The sequence below is a fragment of the Ambystoma mexicanum genome, chromosome 8 (assembly GCF_040938575.1).
Source record: "Ambystoma mexicanum isolate Mex_15411 chromosome 8, UKY_AmexF1_1, whole genome shotgun sequence".
Taxonomy (NCBI): Eukaryota; Metazoa; Chordata; class Amphibia; order Caudata; family Ambystomatidae; genus Ambystoma; species Ambystoma mexicanum.
This window is the reverse complement of record NC_090929.1, coordinates 477,093,441-477,119,087: the sequence shown is the minus strand read 5'-3', so window position 1 is coordinate 477,119,087 and position 25,647 is coordinate 477,093,441. Positions and strand designations below refer to the sequence as shown.

The 25,647-nt window shown below is 44.1% G+C and overlaps 1 protein-coding gene across 2 annotated transcripts in view; it reads right to left on the bottom strand.

The window, feature by feature from the left end:
- The window catches only part of CPTP (ceramide-1-phosphate transfer protein), a 39,389-nt gene that overhangs the window by 7,217 nt on the left and 6,525 nt on the right, over window positions 1-25,647 (bottom strand). The window contains exon 2 of one of the 2 annotated variants that reach the window (XM_069610106.1): window positions 6,718-6,842. In XM_069610106.1, coding sequence (XP_069466207.1) covers window positions 6,718-6,842 — 125 coding nt within the window. Of the gene's footprint in view, window positions 1-6,717; window positions 6,846-25,647 lie in introns of both variants that reach the window. The other variant, XM_069610107.1, reaches the window with a different exon arrangement.

Below are 25,647 nucleotides of genomic sequence, written 5' to 3'. Positions count from 1 at the left end.
GTGGGTCAGGACGGACATCGGGAAGCAATCGTGTTTGATGTGATCAAGGCCCCACAATTTCAAGTACTTCTTGGTATCCCTTGGTTAGAAACACATAATCCGAGAATAGACTGGCGAGCAAAGAAGATAACTTTTCCTGATTGTGAACCAACCTGTTACCCAAGGAATCCAGCTATGGGTCTAGCCTCTGTAACTTCCACCCCTGTACAGCTACCATCTGAATACCAAGAATTCCAAGATGTTTTTCAGAAAGAGCAGGCTAACACCTTACCTCCCCATCGATCTTACGATTGCCAAATCGACTTGGTACCCAATGCACAACTACCTTGTAGTAGGATTTATGCTCTTACTGAACCTGAGAACCTGCATTTGCGCCAGTATTTGGATCAATATCTGGCCAATGGCTTCATTCGCCCATCAAAGTCACCAGTCTCTTCCGCTTTGTTCTTCGTACCTAAAAAGGAAGGAGACCTTAGGGCCTGTATTGACTACCGCGCCCTAAATCAGATAACGATTAAGAACCGTTACCCTTTGCCCCCGATACCTGAGCTTATCGACCAAGTAAAAGATGCTCGTGTGTACACCAAGCTAGATCTCCGAGGAGCTTACCACCTGGTACGTATAAAAGAGGGCGACGAGTGGAAGACTGCATTCCGCACCAAATTTGGGCTCTTCGAATATCAAGTAATGCCCTTCGGTTTGTGCAACGCACCTGCCGCCTTTCAGTACTTCATGAATGATGTTCTTCGGGAACTTATCGATGTTTGTGTCATCGTTTATATTGACGACATTCTAGTGTATTCCTCCTCAGAATCTGATCACAGAAACCATGTTAGGGCAGTTCTTGAGAAATTGCGCCAGCACAAATTATTTGCCAAGCTCGAAAAATGCGTTTTTCATTCCACAGAAGTTGAGTTTCTCGGATTCATCCTGACACCTCAAGGAATCCGAATGGACTCGCGGAAAGTGGACGCCATTCTCAAATGGCCATCTCCTAGCTCTGTGAAGGGAGTGCAAAGCATGCTTGGTTTTGCCAATTTCTATCGAAGGTTCATCCCGGAATTTTCTCGAACTGTTCAACCCATCACAGCTCTCCTAAAGAAAAATAAACGCTTTGAATGGACTCTTGAGGCTGAACAAGCCTTTCAGGACCTGAAAACCAAATTCACCTCTGCACCTGTATTGAAGCACCCGCGCCCAGATCTCCCTTACATCGTGGAAACCGATGCATCCAGTTCGGCCATGGGAGCTGTCCTGTCGCAAAGAGACCCAGAAACTAACCAACTACACCCTGTAGCCTTTTGGTCCAGAAAATTCTCTCCACCTGAACTCAATTACGCAATTACCGACAAAGAACTACTGGCTATTAAATCAGCTTTCAAGGCTTGGCGTCACTATCTTCTCGGTGCAAGACACACCATCACCGTAATTACGGACCACAGAAATTTGCAGTATTTAAAGACGGCCAAAGATCAATCTTGGCGACAACTCCGATGGGCTTTATTCTTTGCGGAATTTGATTTTGTAATTACCTATCGCCCTGGCTGCAAGAATGGTAAGGCAGATGCCTTATCCCGGATAGGCATGGAAGAACCCAATTCGAGTTTAGAACCTGTGCCAATCATACCGGAACAAAGAATTCTGTGCTTGACTTCATTGCAAACCATTGAGGAAATCCAAGCTCAAGTAAAACAGCTTTTTGACTCTTCTGCCTTACTGGAATGGAGTCAAAAGGGTCCTCACTACACCGTTAAGGATGATTTACCCTACTTCCAAGAGCGGTTATTTCTGCCAAGTAAAGAATTGCAGGAACTTGTCATTACCCGTCATCATGAATCATTAATGGAAGGACACCCCGGTATCGCGAAAACAGAAGAAAAGATCAAACGCCACTTCTGGTGGCCTTCTTGGAGAAAAGACAAAGTCATTTGTGTTGTCTTGCGGAATCTGTGCCCAAAATAAGAGTCAAAAAAAAAGGCCAGCCGGCCTACTTCAACCTTTGGACATTCCACCAGCACCTTGGCACACCTTGTCAATGGACTTTATAACTGACCTGCCTCCTTGTGGTGGTTACAACACGATTCTCGTAATAGTGGATCTATTCTCCAAAATGGCCCATTTTATCCCTTTAAAAGGATTGCCGTCAGCTTCCACCTTGGCCAAGGAATTTATGGAAAATATAGTGCGGTTACATGGTTTCCCTTCCATATTAGTCTCAGACCGTGGAAGTCAATTTATCTCCCACTTTTGGAAGAAATGTTGCCAACTAGCACAAATAGACGTGCGGTTATCCACCAGCCACCACCCCCAGACCGACGGACAAACCGAGAGAACCAATCAGACTCTCAAGCAATATCTGCGGTGCATGTTACACCAATCCGAGTTAAATTGGAAAGACATCCTTTGGATTGCAGAATATGCATACAACAATTCAGTGCATTCTGGAACCGGACAGACTCCTTTTTATACCCTGTATGGTCACCATCCTCGGACCTCTGACCTAGATCCACCTCTGACCCTGGAGATGCCTGCAGTAAATCACCTACATTCCACAATAACCCAAGCCTTCAAAGAAGCTACAACCCCACTTACAGCAAGCCAAGAAAAAGTATAAAGAAAACGCTGATTTGCACTGAAGTAAAACTCCTCCTTACCAAGTAGATCATCAGGTATGGCTAGCAACTAAACATCTACCCCTCAAGGGTCAGCGAACTTTTAATCCCAGATTCATTGGGCCTTACCCCATCAAAGCTATTATCAACCCAGTGGCCTTTAAACTCGATTTACCATCCAACATGCGGATTCATCCCGTTTTTCACGCATCTCTTCTAAAACCAGTACAACCTGGAACCAGACTGTCTGAGCCCCCAGGCCCTGTCCAAATTGATGGAGAATTAGAATTCGAAGTGAAAGACATTTTAGATTCCAAGATAGTTAAGTCGAAACTCTTCTATCTTGTTAATTGGAAAGGATATGGACCTCAGGAAAGATCTTGGGAACCCAGTAACTATGTTCACGCACCACGATTAATTCAACGATTCCATCGAAGATTCCCGCACAAACCAAAACCCCCGGAGGAAAAGACCTTGGGAGGGGGGGGGGGGGGGGGGTACTGTCATGATGCCTACCTCCAAGGAGCCAGGCCGGGCCCAGCAACCCCAGAGGCAGACATCATTTTCCCCAGGGAAGTCTCAGCGGGCCCAAGTCGGGGCCCTTTGGACTCAGTCCTGGCGCCTTAGGCGCCAGGCTCATAGCGGACCCCAGTCCTGGCGCCTTAGGCGCCAGGCTCATAGAAGAGGATATGTGTTTAAGTGCTTGGGTGCACACTTACCTGATGCAGACCTTGCTGCTTCATCCAGGCCCTCTTGAGGCCTGAATGGGACTACTTTACCTGTAGGACTACTTCACCACCCGGGTGTGGTCGGGGAAGGATACATACCTGATTGGTGGAAGGATACATACCAGGAACTTCTTCCAAGGCTATTTAAACCCCACCCGAACAGCCACACGTGCTTCGCGTTGTTCTGCACCTAGCAGCTGGACGCTCACCGTGCCAGCTCCTGCATCCTGACTTCAGCCACGCCTGCCAGCACCCTGGAACACCTGCAAGGGGAGAAAGGAAGAGAATAGGAGAAGAAAAGCCCTTACCTGCTAAATCTGCATCCCGGAGTCATTTCTCCAACGGCCCTGAAAAGGAAGACATCATTTTAAAGGCATTTTGTTTCGATCGCTGCAGCGCTGCATTTTACTCACCTTTGCAAGGCGCTTCCATCTTCAGCAGCGATCTTCCGGATTCAGCTACGCCCCGGCGCCTAGAGGAAAAAAGACAAGAACAAAGGTGAGAGGGAGAAAAGGAATAAGGAAAGCTCAGTTTCCTTTTAAGTCTTACCTGTTGGATTATTCCCACTGCATTTCGGGTCCTGCCGCTTCCTGGCATCTCCGGACCCCGGCCCCTATGGGGAAAAAAGACAAAGACATTGAATGAGCGAATGCAAAGACATTACCTGAGCGCTCATCCAGAACTGTTTCACTTCGGGTCGGCGCCATATCTCCGGCACTCCGAACCCCGGCCCCTAAGGGGAAAAAGACATAAGCATTAGCGCTTGCTGCAATTAGACAACAAACATTATTATTAAGCTTGAACTTTTGAACAGAACTTTTACAGCGCCTTACCTGAACAGTCAAGCTTACCTGAACTCCCATCAATCCTCAATCCAGTGAAGTAACTGGGTTTCAACGCGCCCCTGCATCAGAAGCAGGATGGAGAGCTCATCCTTCCAAACCCTAAGGTGAAGCTTCACGGGGAATCGTGGAGGAGGTATCGTGGAGGGTTGGAAGGGAGTGGGAGGCTTGAGCATTGTTCCACAGTTGGTAATACTCCCTTTTCACGCACAGGAGGGTATCCAACGAGCCAGGGAAGCCAGAATAGAGGGGCCCTTCCTGTCCATCTTCAGAGTTCTGCGCCTTCGACGCCGCGCCTCCGTGGGAACCAGGTGAGCGTTACAGATGTGTGTGCAAAGAGAGCAAGGTAAAAGTTAAAAAGCCATGGGGGTGGGAGGGACACCACAGGTGGAGATGGAAGTAGGAGTGAAGAAGGCCCTCAGGATGACTTGGGAAGAGCGGTTAGTGAGGAAACAGGACAGCCAATCCAGTGCCCGTTCCGAGATACCAATTGTATCGTGGAGCCTTTGAACGAGTATGGAATGGTCAACTCGAGAAGGATAAGGACAGCTGAGGAGTTGGAGTCCATAGATGCAAGCAGTTCTTCACAGGTGTTCAGAAGAGCAGTTTCCATGCCTCTGGATGCTCGGAATCCAGATGGATGGACGTGGAGCCAACCAACAAGTTCAGTGTGTGTGTTGAGTTGGGGCAAGGCCAGCTTTTCAAGCAGCTTCCCCAGGTAGGGTCAGAGTATGTTTTTTCAGGAGTGGGCGTACAAGGGAGTGCTTAAGGGGGGGTGGAAAGATCCAGTGACAAAAGAGTGATTGCAGAAATCAACGATAGCAGGGGCAAGAGAGACAATGTTATCCTCGATGGTCCTGGATGAGCAAGGAGAGACCTGTTTGGAAGAGACATTCATGGAGCAGACAACTCTGGTAGAAGAAGAGTACGCACACACATAAGAGGCCCACAGGTAAATCTCTAGAGTTCCATCTATGCCAGTCTACCACTGTAGACATCAAACGAGGGGGAGGGTGGCAAGCATTCAGTAGCATATAGATTATTAAAAAAGATCCCTGAAGCAGTGTGTAGCTGTCTAACATGGGAAACGTTCTACTACTCCAATAGGGATATGGTCTGTAACTATCCATACATAGTTGCTAATGAAAGCAAATCGGGGCAGGAGATACTTGGCAGAAACATGTTGAGAAGGTGTTAAGGCACCCAGCATGTGAACAGAAAAGTCTTGCATTAAAGGGCAAAAGAAGTAGAGGGTTAGACTAAAAGTAGGGCTAACAAGTCGCTTTGACAACTGGAGACTGATGAACCAAAATAAAAAAAATCTTAAGGTGGGGTTTAAAGCAACCTCAAGTTCAGCAGCCACAGGCAGTTCCTCAAACCCTTCCGGACTTTCATCCCCACATGCCAATAGGTAAAGAGGGGCTATGCAGCTCAGTCGGAGCATGGAGAGATGAGGTAATATACATTAATTTAACTGTCTAGAAAGACTCAGTAGTTGCATCCAAGAAGACGCTAGCCCATCCGTTGCAGGCACTTTAATCCGTGGACAGTCTTACATAAATCAGGACAGTCTCAGAATGGCTGGTGTAGTTGTAACATCGATAAAATGTCTGTGTTTTAATAGGGTACATTTCCAGCTTATTTGTGGCCTACACTGAGAGTACCGCCATGAATAAAAAGAAGGCAGAACAAGGGAAGAACATTTGATAACAAAGGTGAAGAGATGGACATAATGGCCCCTTTCCCCATCACGGAGAAATAACAATAACAAAAAAAGAAGCTTTGAAAAGTCTCTGTGTAGGCATCAGACAGCGAAACTAACTCAAAGATTCTCTTACCAGGCATATCAAAGATGTAGCATACCTGCCTTACGAGTCGCTGGAGAGCAGAAGCTCTGCAAACCTTGGCATCAGCCCTAGCCACATCATCAACGTTGAAGAATTATCAGAGCTATAGTATAAAATATCTGTGCATTGCAGACCCCTGCACTAGTGGAATATGTGGTCTCATGAGAACGTGTGTTGTGGAAGGAGACACAAGCAGTTTACCATCTTCCAAAACGGTCTGGCTACAAATACGACTAATGCTGGGTCGCAAGTTTTCCAGATATCGTGCAGGTGCATTATGGAAATGAAGTTTGAGTTTTCGGCAATGCAGATTTGTGGAAGTAAATATTAAATAACGATTCTCTGGCTTCTCTGGTTATGGTTCACAATGCCCCATGGGTCTGCAGACAGCATCACCCAGAGACAAAGATGCACATATGTGACAGGCTGAAAGACTGGAGAACAATGGGAGAGCAGATAATGTATTACTGCTTTGCATTCACAGGAACTAGGCAGGACAGAAGCATCTTCAGGGGTCCGCAACATGTGGCTCGCCAGATGTTTCGGACTACAACTGCCAAGATCCCACCCCTTGACTGACGACTAAAGCTAATGAAGTTGCCGTCCAAACCCTCTGGAGAGCAAAAGATTGCAGACCCATAATCTACATTGAGGCAAGAACTTCTTCGGAGGCCATCAAAACACTTACTTGATCAATCCTTTCCAGCCACTGATGTAATAATCCACTAGGACATCTTGGTTGTCAATGGTCAGACAGGACCGGAAGTCAGCCAGGACCTCCCTCAGGGAGAACTTCTCTGCTTCTGTCATTTTCTACTTTAAAAAAAAAAGACAAAATTGATATTGATATTTTATTTCTATCACCCTCGTGCACAAGTGTTTCAGAGCATGGAGGGGAACAGGGGAGAACAAAACAGCGATCTTGCTAGGCCCAGTGAAATTGAGAACGCGCAAGTGCATGGGAGAGGGGAGGGGAAAATTGCATGGAAGGGGGAGAAGTGGAAAGTTCGGAACAAAGCAGACAAATAATAATACATACATAAATAATAAAGGAAACAGAGAGTGGTAGTGCAGCCAGCAATTGGCAAGTGCTGGGTTTAAAGCAGCAGACAGGGTCGGTCTGATAAGTGCAGGAAGAAAAAAGATGGAACACAATGTTATACCCGTATTTAATGCAGTCCAGCCCTCACTGCACTGGTCTATCAGCTTCACTACTCTAGTGGAAAAAAGCTAAAGGGCTTGTGTGAAGGCTCTACGCAATAAATATTTAAGCGTCCTTCAGAATGCATCACTACGTTTTGAAAAAGATTGCAAGAATTTGTAATTGGCAATTGTTCATGTCTTAGGTCTTGATATCACCACATCCCAATGCACCACTCAATTATCCTGTGGGCCAGACCATTAGCTAGTGCAACTACCAATAAAACGTGGACAATCCAGTTGGGTAATAGCCAAGGTATGTCCAGAATACTCGTCTGCAGGGCGCAAAACAGTCTTTTTTAATGCAGATACTTCCACAGGAAGACCAGTTCTGTTAACTGTAGTCCGTTTGCAATGCAACATTTTTGTCATTAAAAAAATAAAAATTCAGATTTGCTGTCTGTGCTCAAGGAGTTTTGGAGCTCTGCTATTTCGACCATAAGCCTATCAGAAATCAGTGTGGCTTACTGCACCCCTTATTTCTTCAAAAAGAAGGGCGTACTACACAAGACAAGATTAACCGAAATATTTAGTGAAGATACACCAAGATTAAAAAAAAAAAAAAAAAACAGGGAGGTGGCTAAAGACGCATAGGCATGTAGGAGAAGGAATGGAGACAAGACTTCGGCCCAACAGCCATAATCATCTCTCTAGCATTACTGAATCGCGGGGCCAGCAGCAGCCCAAAGCAAGCCATGGGAGAGAATCCTCCCCTCACCCTCCCCCGAATAAGGCCAGGAGACCGAACTTTGAGGCCCCATTAAAACGCCCTTGCCGATTGACAGGGGCTGGTGCAGCTGAAGAGATCAGAGACATTTGTCTCAAACCTAAACAACACTCAAAGTGGAAATTGGGGAACAGCGTTCTCCTGCATTGCAGCAAGACTTTGGAACTCGCTACCAAAAGGAAATACAAACAACAGAAGCGCTTTAACTCACAGAGCTATCATCGTAGGGAAACTCCCAGCACATCACAATAGAAACACCTAAAACAACTGAAGCCTGATGAAGCGAAACAGGGCCACCTAAAGAAACAAAGCATTCTACTTCATATCACCACAGAATAATATTAACTCAACGGATCAACATAACATGGCACAAAACGACTGAAGCTCCCCACTAACCCTACTAAAAACTCTCCAATAATATGCATACTCATCAAACACTGAACGAATCACACACATACCTCGGCTTGGAAGAAAGAAAAAAAAAAACGAAAACCACCACAAACTAAACACACTCCACAACACCCAACATTAAACAAAATCACCCCATACACCCATGCACCAAACACCACATAACGCCCATCAACTAAAAACAATAAATTTTTTCTGAACTGAAGCTACCAACAGCACATAAAAGCTCTCTTGCGCTTTTCCCTCTCAATCCCACTAAGCCCTCCCAACCCTCCTTTGTTTTCAGAGGGAAAAGGAAAGAAAACACACACTTTTTTCGGGAAATGTATCATGTATCCATGCATTTCTTTCTTCTGCGACAATCGCTGCTAAGTAGGTAAGCCCAATTGGGCTCGTCTGAATTTATCAATGCCCCTTTATGCTCGAAACATTTTAGCAACAGCCATCTCCTAAATTGCTTGGCCTGTGATCCACTATCTGTTCTTGCCGCATTTTCTATCACAGCAGCCCAGTGTGGCTGGTGAATCTCGTGTGCCCAAAACACTTCATCATGGCCGCCGCCATATTGCACAAAGGAGTGCAATTTAGACTGCATTTAGCCAGCCCTGGTCGACTTAAGACCAATCAGGGAGCCGGCAGGCTGATCCGGGATCCCTGCAAGGCCCACCACTAAGGCCCCTGTCCGGAGCTGGAGGGAGCACCCCTCCCTGCAACGCTCCCAATGTCACAGACACTAGGACCACGATCAAAATCTTGAATTCAAAATGCCCTGGTGAGCAACATGGATCGCATTGATCCACCCACCTTCTATGGACACAGACTGCTCAAATGGTTGCCTGGTCCTCCTACTACCTGCCTAATCTTCAAACTCTAATCTATGCACCATCTGTACTATGCATTTTGATGTGCCTCATACCGATTGCTTCTCTACTGCTTTCTTAATGCCCTACTTCAAAACGAAAACTAAATTTAAAACTCTTCTCTGGTTTGCCTATAACTGTGCATCCACCCTTTTGAATGCTTTCTGGCATAATTCGATTTTAGGTGTGCTTCCAAATGTGCATCCACTATTTTGTACTGCTTTTTAGTGCCTTCTGGCATAGTTCGAATTTAGGTGTGCTTTCCAATTTCTTATTGATGTGTAAATCCAGGCATTTTCCAGATGCTCATTGTTATTGTCTTCCTGGCCGCTTCGTTACTGCTGCATAGTGCTTGTGACCCTCTCCCCTGCTATCCTCCAATTTCCTCTCGGCCTGTCTCTGCACCCATGGTGCTCTCCGTCTCCCCCATCTTTTCTAACTACTTCTCCATCACCTATCCTCCCTCGCAAAGTCTAGAAGAAAGAAACTTTAAAAAGGCACTCCTTAGTTCCAAACCTTGCCTGCCCATTGCAGTCACCCCGTGCCTGCCCATTGCAGCCACCTACATCAATGCTTCCTCCAGACAGACTATCACTGACATTCTCTTTGCTGTTCCATCCTCGGACTTATGGACTCCCCATATGAGCTCGGTCCTCTCCCCTTTCTCCTCACCTCAACCATTACTGGCGGCACCAGATGGGAAGTGCTTTTGGCTCGCTTTGCATCGTCCAAATGCACCATTAGTGTCTGTCATAATGGCACTATCATGGTCCAGGGCTCTCGGACCAAACTCCTTCCTGACAGGCGTCTTCCATCTCTCTTCAATTCCCCCACCTCTTCTGCCACCTCTCATCCCCACTCTCCCTCGCAAATCTTTTAAAGGAGGCAACCAGCTTCACTTAGCTACCCTAAATTCTCCCTCTGCTATCAAACACTCCACAAACATCGGTCACCTCCTTGAAGACCTTGACGTCCTTGCTCTAACCGAGACGTGGTTCAAGGCCAGCTCGGTCACTACTTTCCTCCCCGAGGGCTACAAGATCCTGTCCAATCCGAGGCCCTCCCGGCCTGGTGGTGGAGTGGCTCTGATCTTCCCCGAGTGGGTTCCTGCCTCCATCATCCCCACTCAAACCTTCTAATCCTTTGAAAGCCTTGTCTTCGTCCCCCTCTGAAACAGCCTCCCCCCCCCTTGGACTTGAGCCGGATATTCTTAAGTTCTGGAAACTTTCAAGACTTTCCTTTTCTCCTCTTCTTTCCCTCTCCTGCACCAATTCTCTCTCTGCCGCTGAGACAGCGGCCTGGTCCCTTTAGTCATACAGGGGCAAAACCAACCGCTACCAGCCCCCCCCACCCAGCATCCTTTGCCAGCACTTGCCCTTGGGCTCCCTTTCCCGGACTAGCCCAACTTGGCCCTTCCTGTCAACCGCTCTCATCCTCAGTTTCCCCCAGCACTTGCCACATTGACCCACCCATCACTTGCCCGCCCCTCTCCCCCGGGGGCTCCCCACTCCTGCATTTCTCCCTCTAACCCCTTGCACTTACCACCTTTTCAAGCACTTGCACGGTAGGATTGTCACAACGCAAATATAACCGTTTTTGTTGTTCTACTGGATGGGGAGAGCGGAGGCAAGAGGATGGAAGAGAGACCAATAATGCCGAGTGAGAAGGAGGCAGCAGACAAAGCCCAAGAAGCTGAGGAGGTCTGCTGGGAAGGACTCGACAGCAACATGGCTGGGAAGAGACCCGGGGACCAAAAGGCCCAGAAAGTAGGTAGGAGAGACACTGAAAGCTGGGAGACAAGGCTATTTGAGGAAAAGAAAACAATTGGGAGGTGGTAGAAGTGAAGTTCAAGGTCACAAGTAAAAAGGTAGAGAAAAGCCCTGAGGTGAGTGGTGAAGCAGAGAATGTTGTTAAGGTGATTGAGAACTAATGAGTGGAGGGGGACCAAGCAGATCACAAGAAAGGGCTATCGGGGAACCCCAAGAGGAAATAGTAAAGGTACCGAAAGAGGTGAAGGAGGCAGGAAAGAGTAGATTGCTTGAGCAAGAGAACACAGATTGGGTGTCTAAGAAAGGAAAAGGAAATAGAGGAAAGACAGACATCGTTGGTGGAAGTGCTGTTGAAATAGTCCGAAATCTTGAAAGGAGTAAGGGATGTTTTTAGAAAGGTTAAGGTGGGAACGGGGGCGGCGGGTGCATACACATCAAAAAAGCAGATAAATGGTATAAAATGGGTAGAAGGTCGTGGCCACTCAGTTTACAAGGAGTATTCTTACATGGGAGGAAGACTTTAGGCAATATGCAGAGAGGGAGACAGGAGTAGATGGGAGTAACAGAACCCTGGGAGAGAGACGCATAACTAAATCCCTGCCGATACTTTATGGCAGCCTTCTACTATACTGTGGCTTTGATCCCTGCTGGAAGGACCACCACTCAGAACCTCACCTACAGTCTGCCCTAGGCTCTAGTTCAGAGCTAAAAATCAGAACAGTACGCCCACCCCCTCAAAGCTAGGAAAAGGGAGTGGGAACCCCTTACAAACTCACTTATTCTGCTAAGCTGCCAGGTGAAATGCAGCCCCATACTTAGCGAGAACTTTGAACACTTATTAATTCTGAGAGAGACTTTAAGCTGTCCCGAAGCACTATGCAGATCCATGCTCAGTTTGTTACTTTGGTACACTGCCTACACTTACCCTATACCTCTTTAACTCTCTAATACAACACAATTTAGACAGATCACATCCCGATTATAAATCTTTGGCAGATCACATCTTATCACCAGGTACAAGCAAAGCATTTTGACCCCAACCTTTTAATGGACACCAATAAGCAGATTTAACAACGAAGAACACAAAACTACTTCCAAAAAACTATTTTCACATCTTCAAGCCAGGATCTTGACCCACAAAAAGTCCTAGACGCCATACACAATGACCCACAACAAAAACTTACCAAACTAGATCCAAAATCCTGAAAGACATTTAAAAAACGCACCACACACACACACCTCAACAGTTTGTTGAACTAAATCCGGCAAGCAGCTTATGCATAAACAGAAAAGGAAAAACATTACTGATGAAAACAAAAACCCAAAAATGATATTCATCAACAGGTCATACAACATAGATAAGGGGAATACAAAGCAATATCAGAGTGGGTAAGCGGATAGAGGACTTAAACAGTTAGGCGGCCTAATCCAAGAGCAGGACATGCGAGAAGTGAATGTTGTTGGTAAACGAACAGAATTAACTACCTACGTTATGTCTGGCTTAAAATGTAAAGTAAATGACAGCGTTCTGTATAGCGTTTCAAGCAACAGCACTGAGGAGCAGGGGGAAAATCTTTCAGACTACAAGCCGACAACGTATGCACCACTGAATGACCATTTTTATATTAGGTGGACAGCTCTCAAGTTCCTGCCGGCCATACACGAGAATGTCAAGTCAGTTTTTGTTATTGGAATTCTAGAATGTTTTTCCTTCTCCTTTGAAATGATAAAACTGGTAGTCCCAAAATTCAATGTGGAAGACCGGATTGAATGGCCTCTACATGCACGGCCAAAGAAAACTCGAGAGCTCAGCAGGGTTTGAAATTGCTTTGAGCTATTTAGCTCTTGCACGGCGCACAATTTGAACTTGCCCCTGGCTAGTAATAAAACTCTTGGCGAGTAAAAAAAAGGTGTGCTGCCTGTATGTATAGAATGACCACGCATGCACAATTATACACTTACCTGTTTGAGGAATCAATACAGGTACCTTGATGTTCAGGATACGCTGGACCAATGTAGAACCCACCGTGAAGTAAACCACGAGAAGGCAGAGTGTTGGGGCCCGCGAATGCCAGAAAAAGGTTAAAAAAAAAAACAGCCAGGGAAAACCTTGTAGTTCTTCAGTGCAGCAATTGTAGCATAGGAATTCGGTAGCAAGGCTGGCAACAAGGCGGAATCCAAATTAAGTAAGATATCAGAGAAGTAAGGCTGAAGAGGAATGTAGTCAAAAGGAAGGAAAACTGGAGGATAGGAAAAGGCCCAGTTGAAGCATAGCAGGATCGGAACTCAAGTCAGTGCGGCGGGTTGAGCGCCAGTGTGGTATCCCATTTACTCTGTTCTTCCGGCTCAGCACAAAGAGCTCAAACGTGATGAAATAATAAGGACAGTAGAGGGTATGTAGAGATTAATTTAGAGTCCTTGATGTTTTGTTAGCATGTTCTGTAGTAATAAAGAACTGGTCTCCGAAGTTACTTCGGACTCGATAGCTAGTCTAACTTTTTGTAGGACGTCAGTAACAGAAATGAAGACAGCTGTGTGAAACAGATTTTCTGGTAGCTGTCTCAGGAGTGTTGTCCTGGCATTCTTCGGGAAAGAAAATCTGCATTCATGTTTGCAGTGCCCGGAATGTAGGTGAAAACAATGTCATACTGGGAAAAAAATAAGCCCATCTTGCTTGTCCACAGTTACAGCATTCAAACCTTTTTGAAGTACTTGCAGGTTTCTATAGTTGGTGCTTATTCCCGGAGTAAGTGTCTCCATTGAGACAAGCCTGTTTTATGGCTAGGAGCTCTTTTTCGAAAACTGTTCTGGTGAGTACATGAGATAGATAGGCCCCAGGGAAGAGAGCAGGTCACATGGCATCGTTATATGCATCAGTTTCGACTATAAACATTTTGCTTGTGTCAAGTTGCTGTAGGATAAGAGCAGTGCTAAAGGCCTTTTTATAGGAGTTGAATGCGTTGTTGGCTTGTGAATCCATATACAAAACGTCTCTCTTTTTTCAGTAAATGGGTCTAGCAACATTTGTGGGAGAAGATTACAATGAATTTGCAGTAGAAATTAGCTACACCTAAAAAGAGTTGTAGTTTGCGTATAGTTGTAGGGGCGGCCACTAAAGGATTGCGGAGATATTTTGAGGGTCCATAGAAATACTGTTGGATGGCAAAACATAGCCATAGTAGGAAATCGATTACTGATGAAACAGGCATTTTTCAGATTTGGCCAATAAGTGATGAAGGCAAAGATGATTAAGAACCTGCTTGGCATGCAAGACATGGTTCTCTAGGGTGCAAGAAAATATCAATATGTCATCCACATATACAATGACCATGTTTTTGAGGAGGTCTGCAAATATTTTATCCATAAACCTTTGAAATACAGACTGAGCATGGGATAGTCCCAAAGGGCATACCTTTGCATTCAAATTGACCGAATGGTTTCTGGAAAGCAGTTTTTCATTTATCACTGGTTCTGGTACATATGAGATAAGCTCCACAATGGTCTGATTTTGCGAAGATAGTTGATCCATGGACTGCTTCTAGGATGTCGACTAGGAGAGGTAAACAATATTTATCCATTATGGTGATTTTATTTAGCCCTCTGTAGTGCAAGCATGCTAGTAATTCAGAGCAATCTTTCCTTGGTACGAAGAAGCTACGGAGGATGATTTAGACGGTACAATTGAGCAACATGGGTAGGAGAAAGAAGAGGAAGAATACCCCAACAATGGTAAGGGCATGGTTAGCAGTAGAAGATGTAAGACAGTTGTGCACAAAGTGTTCCGAACTCAAAAACAAAAGTTCTGGAAGACCAGTTCATGTATGGATTATGTAGCCGTAGCCACGGTGATCCGAGGATCCCAGCGAAATGGGCTCCCTTAATGAAATCAAAAATAAGTTATTCTTGACGATTACCAACAAACACATGTAAAGGAATGGATTCATGGGTTATGGGACCAGAGGGAAGTGGTCTTCCATTGATGCCTTCCACCGATAAAGTGCAGTTTTTCTTAGGATGTGGCACATTGTTTTGATCAGCCCAAGATGAATCCATAAATATACCAGCTGCGCCACAGTCAACTAAGGCGGCTGTTTCAATACGATTTGTCCTAGGACAGACACATGGTGATCTTCACCACAAGCTTTTGTTCTGTGGCCTTTGTAATTGAAAGCACACTAGGAAAGAGACAGGTTGGTTCTCTGCATTCCCAGTTGTGTGTCCCGTCTACACCAGGAACTGGCGTTTCCCGAACGCCTTTGAGGAGCAATGGGACATTGTTCAATCAAATGATTCCCGGAACCGCAATACATACAAAGACCTGCATCTCGTTGTCTTCTTCTTTCAAAGTCTGATAGGGGTCCTCGGCCTATCTCAATTTGCATTGATTTCACTTTGTCTCCCTTTTTTCCCCCAAAAGAGGAGGCTGAAGATGTTTTGGTGTTGAATCCCTTGTCCTCTTCTTTATAGGAGCGCTCTTGTAGGCGGCAGTCCAATTGCAGGACTAGAGTAATTAATTCACTAAATCTTCTGGGTCTGGGAACCCAGGCCAGTTCGTCCTTCAGAGCATCATTTAGACCTCTGTGAAAAAGTGTGATAGCGTCATCTGGCCAAACAGCTTCAGAAGCTAATGTTTAAACTTGGTAACATAAATTGTAAGGTCCTGGCTTCCTTGACGTAGATCGTGCAGGCTCTCCTGAGCCTAACACGTTAATTCAGGGCGACTAAACATGGCACCTAAGCTGACAAGAAATCCATGAAAGCTGTCTAATATTTGATTCTGTGTAGGGAAAAGGAGTTGCCCAGGCTATAGCGCTGCCCGTCACGTTGGAAATCATATAACCGAACTTAAATCAGTCAGTTGGAAAGGACATCACCTTAAAGGTGTATTGAATTGTGCATGCAGCAATAAATTCTTCCAATTTCTTTGGATTGCGTTCGATTTGCTAGACAAGTCACCAATACGGTTTGCACAAGCAGCGTGGTGCCTTACCATCTATTGCAGAGTAATATTTTCTGCTTTAAGTGTCTTGACAACAGCAGCTACGAGCTGTTGAATCTGGTCCATTTTAGCAAGCAGACAGCTATACTGTTATGGCATTGCAAGTTATCATGCATTGCCAATTATACACTTACCTGTTTGAGGAATCAATACAGGTACCTACATGCTCAGGAGACATGCTGAACCAACGCAGAACCCACCGTGAAGTAAAACGCGGGAACGTGGAATGTTGGATCTGGCGAATGCCAGAAAAATGTACAAAAATAAACTGCCAGGGAAAAACCTTGTTCTTCAGGGCAGCAATGGTAGTGGAGGAATTCGGTAGCAAGGCGGGAAACAAATCAAGGCATCAGGGAAGGAAGGTAATCAAAAGGAAGGAAAACTGGAGGATAAGAAAAGGCACAGTCCAAGTGTAGCAGGAGCGTCACAGAAGACTTGATGGGCTGAGTGCCAGCGCGGCCTCATATGTTCTTCTGGTTCGGCGGCGAAAGCTCCAATGTAAGCGTGCATGCAAACGTGAAGACTTAAGGACGTTGTGTGTCGGTGGCCATCTACGTATGGGAAAGAATGTGGCTATCACACCATCTTGGCCAACAGGCGATAGTCCATGTGGGCGGATTCTCTATCCCCGCAACCAACTGGCTTAGATTGTTCCTTGGCCCTCGCAGTGTCTATGTAACTAAGGATAATGCACACTCTGTAAAAGCAGTGTTGACCTGCGGGGTCCCGCATAGATCTTGCCTTGCGCCATTGTTGTTCAACGTCTATATAAAACTGTTGTGTGACCTGCTCTCCTCTCTGGGGTTCGATTCACTAATTATGCAGACGACACCCAGATTGTGATCGAACTCTCAGGCCTCTACAGTAAAGACCTCGAAATGATAAACACCATATTTAACAGTATACAATCTTGGATGCCCAGAAACTCTCTAGCTTTGAATGATAAGAAAACTGAGCTACTTATCCTGGGCACACAGACAAAACTCAAACGCCTCGATACATCCTATAGTAGCTTTTTGATTGCAGGCAATATAATCAAGACTTTGGGGGTCTATTTTCATCCTGACCTTTCTTTTAAAAAACGTGCTCCATCTCAAATCCTCCTGCTCCTACTAAACTCATCTTCTGTGGCAAATCTGCCCATAGCTTTCAGAGACCAATAGGGCCACGATTGCAGCTGCCATCATCAACACTAAGCCTATTAATTGGTTCATCTCAGGTAAATGTACAAAGTCTTCAGGCAATTCAGAACGGAGCGGTCCGGGCTGCCTGCGGTATTGGTCGACGCACTCATGGTACCAGCGCACGCAGGAAATTGCACTGGCATCCGGTCAGCCAAAGAATCAGATTTAAAAAAAAAAAAAAGGTACTATGGATTACCCATAACTGCTTGACAGGCAAAGCCCGTTGCTACCTCTCAACCAGAATCTCCAGAGTGCCCTTTCGTCGAACTCTCCGTTCTAATAAAGATATCCTCTTACAGAAACCTCAAGCCTGTTGAAAGAAACTGGGTGGCTCAAGCTTTAACGCCTGGGGCCTGAACCTCTGGAACCAACTGCCCTCAGTCCACAAGAGATGTGAGTCAATGGTCCAATTCAAAGAAACAACTGAAGACATATCTGTTTGACTTAGGACCAGATTAGTTTCCATCTTTAGCCCCCACAGCCTCCTCCTCCTGCCACGATCTTTCTGTTTCTCGTTGTAATTGTCTTGCCCATGGTTATAAAGTGCAATATATAAAGTTGAATAGATAGAAATATAGAGATTGTAGTATGCAACTTCCAATGGTGCCATAACGACCATTGCGGGGTCTTCTGATGCATGACAAGAATTGAGGAGCGAGTTACTTTTTGTGGCTGACTAAAAGCTTGCAACTGTTTGCATTCTGGCTCCTGTTTCTACCCTAAGAGAGCTTGGTTAGCTTGAAACCAACAGCTACTTTTGGCTCCCAAGGCCAACTGGTCTCTAACATTAACTTTGAGTGTTTGAGAATCTAAAGAATTAAGACACATTTAAACATAATGTACCAAACACAATGGCCAAAAAGCAAAAAGTGTGTATATGCTAATAAGACAGCTCGGTGGGTTGAGCACTCGCTGCTGCAATCTGGGTGTCACAGGTTCGATTTTCGGCAAGGCTAACTCAGTCTTTCATCTTTCTGTTGTCTATAAATAAGTATCAACTTCTTTTGGGTGAATTTATGCAAATAGGTTCTATGTAAAGGCTTTAGTGAAAGCGCCATATAAAGAACACATTAAGTTAGATTTGTAGAGTGTTGTATGCTTGCTCCCCAGTGGGTGTTTCCAGACACCCAGGAGCTGGTTTCCCTACTAAAGACACAGCCCTGAGGCTGTGAAACCAGTTTATTTTTGCAATGCAATGGTTTTAAAATCGACAACGCTTTATAGGGTTTACTACTTTGGCAAAACGGATCATATGCACACAGATTGTTGTGACGTAGTCTGCAACACTGACCTCCGGTTGGCAAGTGTACAATAGAAATAGGTGTGTCACCAGTCAGGTGAGTCAATGAACAGAAACGGGCACTCCCTGTGTACGACAGAACCTGCAAAGAAGTTAATGGCTGAAACACTCATGACGACTAACCTCCAATATGCGCCTAGCCCTTTTAAACTATGTTGTTGGCATGTACGTTTAGGTCCAAAGAGAACCACCCTGGTCTAAAAGGATGACTTTAGAGACCATCCTGGGGTCATCTGATGATCATCGAACTTCACTAGAAGTCATTCCCATATCATCAGATGTCATCACGCTGTTAAAGTCATCAGCAAATATTTCACAATGGTGGGTGATGATTTGAGGATGAGCTTAGGAAGACAATGAATATGCTAACATCATCCCCATTTCAGAAATCTTTGTTCCTGATGCTTTTAGGATGACCTGCTGATCACTTCAAGAGATTGCACGTTTGTCCCTGATGATTTGGGGATGATTCTGGGATGACCTGCTGATTACTTCAAGAGCATTGCCATGAAACATGTTTGTTCTTGATGATTTGGGGATGACTTACTGATTACTTCAGAACATCAGAGTTTGTAGGATGATATGCGGACCAACACAGATTGTCATTCCGCTTTTGCTTAGTTGCACTTATGCTGAATGATCCCCCACTGTGACAAGGGTAAAGCTTGAGATTATGTTGGGCCAAAGTGGAAGCCAGAGGCCTAAACATAGCATGTACCCGTGAGAATCCTTTGCCATACCAGTCAAAAGCAGGCTCCCATCACCCTCACAATCCCCAATGTGGCATGTGTAAAGCCTGAGACTATTTTGGGACAAAGTGGAAGAAATAGGCCGAAACATAGCTTGCACCCCCTGGGTGAGAATCCTTTGCCATCCCAGTCAAATGCAGGAACCCAGCACCCTCACAATCAATACATTTCGATGCTGACTTGTTAGGTAAGAATGGGTGTAGTCCCACTGTGTGAGACTACACAACACTTATCTGCTTGGTATTAGGTACGCCCACCTTTTGGTACAGGGCTGAACTACACAGGTTGGCAGTGTGACTGAGCAGCCAGGCCCATCTCAAGCGGGATAACGGAGCTGAACAAATGAAATCTGAAAATACAAGTAGCCAAGTAACACTACACTCAAGGTTTCAGTTAGAAATATGTATTTATTTAATTAACATCATTTTTTAAATAAGCGTTCTTTAGAAAGGCAATTCATTTAACAATGTAAATATACTTTAAAATTACTTTTCAGAATCAGAGCAAGTTAGTGGATAATCTTTGGATATGCTTCTTACACAATTGCTACACCCTGGGGTGACTTCAATCACAAGGACAGTAATGGCATTTATATTAAGGAAGGAAAAAGGTTAAACAGGTTCTCAGTATATGTGAGGACAACTAAATCTTCCAATGAAATCTAGACAAGCCTGTCCCAGCAGTAACAGTCTAAAACAAGTTAGCACCTATGAGGGACTAACCATATCAAAGTCAGTGGGCTAGAAGAGTCTGCAGGGAGCAAGGTCAATTTGAAACAGTCCATGGAGCTTAGGCACTTCTTAGAATCAAATGTATTGCACAAAGTTAGAGAGTTAGTTAGAAAATCACTTGTAGGGTCACAAGCTGTGAAAATAGAGTTGGAATCAACTCTAAAAGTAAGCCACTGCAATTCCCAACTGAGAAAAGCCAGGCTACAAGTCAGTGAGGTAAGTACCCTAAGCCTAAACAGTACCACTGGTTTGAAGAAGAGTGGTCCAGCTGGCTTCTGTCCTGCTACAGTGTTGCAGACTCTGTGTTCCTGAGCCATAGTCGTGTGGACAGGAGGGAGGACATATGTAGGGCTCCTGCGGCGGTACTTCGGAGGTCGTTGGCAGCTATGGGCTTTTCAGTTCAGCAGCCCTTTGCGGTTTCAGCGCTTAGTAAACAGCACCGTTGCGGATCTCTGGTACCATTTGGGCTTCCTTCACTCCTTGGGTCTGCTGAGGGGACTCTAGCTCTCGTCGTCCTGCTTCTGGAGGGTCCTTAGGAGACTCCTGGAGCTTCTAGCCGGATTTCAGACGTTTCAGTCGACTATGGATTACTCGACCCCTGGCACTCGGTTTTTGCAGCAATGAAGAAGTTTTTTTTTTTTTTTTTTTATTGTTGTATTATTAGTTTGCATAAAACCTTATACAACATATAACACAAAGGAAAAACACATTTATACCTTTCATACAACCAATACATAAGCATATAAGAATGCACTGATATATAAGATGGAGAAAAAGTTATCATACCATACAAAAAAAGAAACAGAGAAAGAAATTTCATCTAAAACATCTAAGACATCAGCATTTTACAACATTTTTAAAAGATTCCTTCCCAGCCCTAAAATCAAATTACATAGAAGTTATATGCCTTATTAATATCATTACCCGTTTTTACCCTATAGGTACCTACACAATTAATTCTTTATTTTTGGCTTCCAGTTCCTCCGTTATATTTTGAAGCAATAAATTGAAAGCGAGAGTTAGGGAGATATTAACACCCCACATGCAGCGACTCCAGAACAGATTTTTCGACATTTCTAAATCCTCATCAAATCTATCAGTGAGGTATAGAGCTCGTTTCGACCCAAAATGGACACAAGTTAAGACGAGGTGCTTGAGAGTTTCTAACATGTCAGTTTCTCCACAAAAACGACATGTAAGGCTAGATAAAATATAATTAAGCACCTTTTCTTTATGTATCCAATAATGAATTCTTTCTAGGGTCGGCATCTGGTTAAGTCTAAAACGCATAAATGTAGTTCTCGCCCTATAACAGGGGAATCTAAGTAAATAAAGGGGGATACATTCCCTTGCATGTACAAATTTAGCATATTCCTTATAGGTTGCATAGGACTCCATTTCATTGACTGTATCCACCCAATCCGCCTTGAATAATAGTCTCTTAACTAGGCCGGGTCGTTGCACCAAGTCGTCTAAACTAGAGCCTAAAATATATAAGAGAGAATTCATTCTGTCGCTGAATCCCTTAATTGATTGGACTGACCCAGATTTAATCACCCTATTCAACAACTCATACAGGGTATTTATAAGAGGATCATTCATTTTTCTAAAAAAGGAAAGCTGTCTCCACAAATATCTGGCTTTGAGTGAGACTAGACATAGTTCGTGCCGGATAATGGCATTGGGGATTGCCATGGAAAGGCCCATTACTTCCTTCCATAATTTTCCCTGAACCACATTTAAATAGGAACTCATATCCAGACCATATAAAAGAACCGGCTCACATTTAGCAAGGTAGAAACGTCTAATGGGTAGGAGTGAAAATTTACATACTCGATCCCTCAAAAATTTCATTTGAGTCTTTAATTTAGACGCTTTTTCTACAAGACTCAATTTCCACCTCTTTAGGCTAGAATTGTTAGAAAAATTATAGCCTAAGTATGTTATGGCCTGCACCTGTTCCACCAGATTGTCCCCCATCTTCCAGACATAAGATTTGACAACTCTCTTCTTAGAGATTACAATCGTTCGAGATTTCGATGCATTGGGGGAAAGATTATTCATCATAGCATATTGATAGAAAATATCCATCCTTCTATGAAGACCCCGTGGGGTACGATCAAAAAGAATGAAATCATCCGCAAAGGCCATCCACTCAATAACCAAACTTCCCATCCTAACGGGAGCGATGGAAGGACCCCGCCACATATCCTCCACATCGCTGACGTACAGGTTGAAGAACGTGGGTGCAAGTGAACAGCCTTGCTTAACCCCCACCTCAGTCTCTATGGCATCAGAAAGGGAACCTTCGTAAGATAAGCGCACCCTGACAGAGGTATTTCTATGTAATAGAGCCAAGAGTTGAACAGTCTTACGTGGAAAATTCATTGCTAACATTTTGGTCCACAGTCTATCTCTGATGACCCCGTCAAAAGCGTTAGAGAGGTCCAAGGATGCCATATAGACTTCGCCCATTTTAGTTTGATGGACTGTATCTCTTAAATGAGCCAAAATATTTCCATTCAGGTCTGTTCCCAAACCTTCTCTAAAGCCAACCTGAAATTTACTGAAGCAGGCATTCCTTCTAGTAAATTTATTGATGTCCCTCAAAAGCAGAATGCCAAAGACCTTACTAGCTGCATCTAAAAGGGCTATAGGTCTATAATTCTGGGGATTAAGAACGTCCCCTTTTTTAAATATAGGGACAATAATACTCTGGGCCCAGGTTTTAGGAATGGTATGGTATTTAAAAATATCATCAAATATAGGTTTGAGCAAATCAGCCCATATTCCAGGGGATGTCTTTATGACGAAGGGGGGAATGCCATCCGGGCCTGGTGCTCTAGAAGGTTTAAGTTTATTAATGGCCCATTTAATATCCTCTAAATCCCACCCACAGTCTTCCACCACGGGGGGACCTAAATCCAAGTCCTGTTCCCTTGTAAAGTCAACAGGTAAAGCAAACTTTTGCTTATAGAAGGCACTCCACACTTCTGCTTGGATCGGGCCGTCAAGTTTATCTTTTGCAGGCATGAGCATAGAGTTAATAGTTGCCCAAAATTTAACATCTCTGCCCTTACAAAGATTATGCATCATCAATTGATGTGCTTCATGATATTGATCCATTCTCAGTGATTTGATCAGATTTTTGTGTTTCGATATAATTTTTTTCTTTCTAAGCTGTAATTCGAAAAAAGGAATGGGCAGTTTCTTCAAGGCTTTAATTTCACTGTATTTATTACGCTTGGAGGTTTGAATTCTGGAGTCATCCACCCTCATCCTAGGTTTTATGACCTCCCTATCACTGGTGCTACTAATTTTATAAACACATGACAATATAGTATTATAGTAGAATCCCCCCAAATCGATGTCTTCACCTCTAGTAATATGAGGCAACCTTCTGGATAGGTTACCCAAAACCAGGTTATTGAATTTCGTAATTATTTTCTTATTCCATACAACCCTTCTCCCATTATTTCCAGCCTTTAGACCACACAGCGTGGGATTAATATAATTACCCACATTGGGAATTGAAAGAGAAAAACATAAGGGAATATGATCACCCATGATCACCCAATTCTACCTCCATAAGTATCAATTTTCCACAGGCTTGCTTCCAGCTATTTGAAACATAGAAAAAGTCGATTCTATAATTATTACTTCCTCTTTTCCAAGTAAATTTCGGTAAATTCCAATCCCAGGCATGATCTAAAAGACCCAAATCCCAATGATCAAGATAATTATCCCACCGTATGCCTCTTTTGATATGTGGAAGGAGCAATCTAGGAATCACCCCCCTTTCATTTAATGTGGAACCCTCAGCACAGCCGAATTAAAATCCCCTCCCATGATAATACGATTACCAAACCCTTTCTCGAACCATCCTCCCAGAATCGTATTGAGAGTATCTTCCACTTCATCAATAGCCACTTTTAACGGGTTCCAATAGAGATTCAACATGAGGATCGGCTCTACCCTATTCTCCGAAGTGAGAATAATACCCAAAAGCCAATCACTCCTAAAGATCTCCTCCCCGTGAAACCCCAAATTACAATCAATGGCAATAATCAGATCACCACTAGGTCTGCCCAAAGGTCCAAACGATGCTAAAGAAGAAAAAGTATAAAAACCTTCTATGTATATATCAGACAGCATCATGGTTTCCTGAAAAAAAAAAATACGGGGGTGCACATAATTATCCCTTTTATTCAAAAACGTGTTGAGGTGTGCTCCCCCGCATGAATTCCAGGAAATCACATCGATATTAGAGCTGTTAGGAACGCCCACTATCCTGTCTGAGTGTCTCCAAGGTTTTAAGCGCTGGCTGTAACCATGACCAATCCTGGCCACTATTTAGAAGGCTAGAAATTAAAGCCAACCCTGGACCAAAGTTTTCTAGTTTATGGTTACCTAATTGTGGGATTTGTTGGGTTTGGATGTTATCTGTTTCCTTATATTGAAGAAACTTATCAACCTCTTTGTCATCTACTAAAGTAGATAGATCAAAACCCAAAGAGTTGAAGATTCTTTTCTTGAGCACGTACCATATCTGCTACCATCACTGAATGAAAACAACTTACCATACGATGGTTATTATGGTTAGGTAGAGAGATGGCGTCTATATCATCTGTTGTTATTGCTCGTAGTAAGGGAATCTTTTTAAACAGGCTTAAAAGGTAAGTTCTATTTAAATTAACCTGCGAGTCTGTTTTATTATTATTGATCCAACCCAGTATCTTCCCTGTACAGATCTTTATAGGGGGCTGGGCCGGAATAGATTGCTTCTTTATGTGATCCGCACTAGATTTGAACAGCCTTTTCTTGAGGATCTTGGGTTTTGGAAAAATGTATATCTTGGGGGGTATCTCCCGTATTATTACTAGTGAAATCAATCCCCTTCTCAGCTAACACCATCAGCCCTTGTAAGGGGGTGATACTGGGACATACTACTACTGGAATTTCTTGGGAAATAATAGGGTGCCCAATTTGTTGTGTGCCTACAGATGTTCTAGCGTGTTTAGTACTAATTATTTTGCCAAAAGCTGTCATTTTTGTTTGTTTAGTTTGTATGCGCTCTAGGCCAACTTTTAGTATATTATTCTCCTCCGTACTTAGGTCAGTATTAATTTCCCCCCTGGGCAGGGAGTCTTTATTAATAGGCTCCCCCCGAACCTGACCCTCTTCCTTATTAGAAGCCTTATCACTCCCCCTATCATCTAGCTCTTCCTGAAGCGGGATATTTCTAATTCCTTTGAGATTCGCATTTCTGCCTTTAATTTTTATGTTAGGCATGTTTTTGCTTTTTTTGGACATCCTAACCTGCTTTTTTCGTCTACCGACAGGGGATTGGGGCACCTCATTTATATCGTAGTCCGAGCTATTTACTGGAGCTGTTACATCATTATTCATGTTTGAACCTATTTCTAATACCTGGACTGCTAATTTTTCCTCTCTATATTTTGTCTTTTGTTTACATTTTTGCCCTTTTTTAGAAGCAGTATATTGGGAGATTATTGAACCCTCACTACTAATGTTTAAACATTCCCCCTCTTTTATCATTTCTCTCACCTGCATCTGAGCGCTGGAATTTTCCGCATCCTGTTCCTGAGTAGGCCCTTCTGTTGCCATAATTATGGCATCCAGAAGGACCGAAGGACTATCTGGACAGCTCAGTTCCTTTCCATAGTTTTC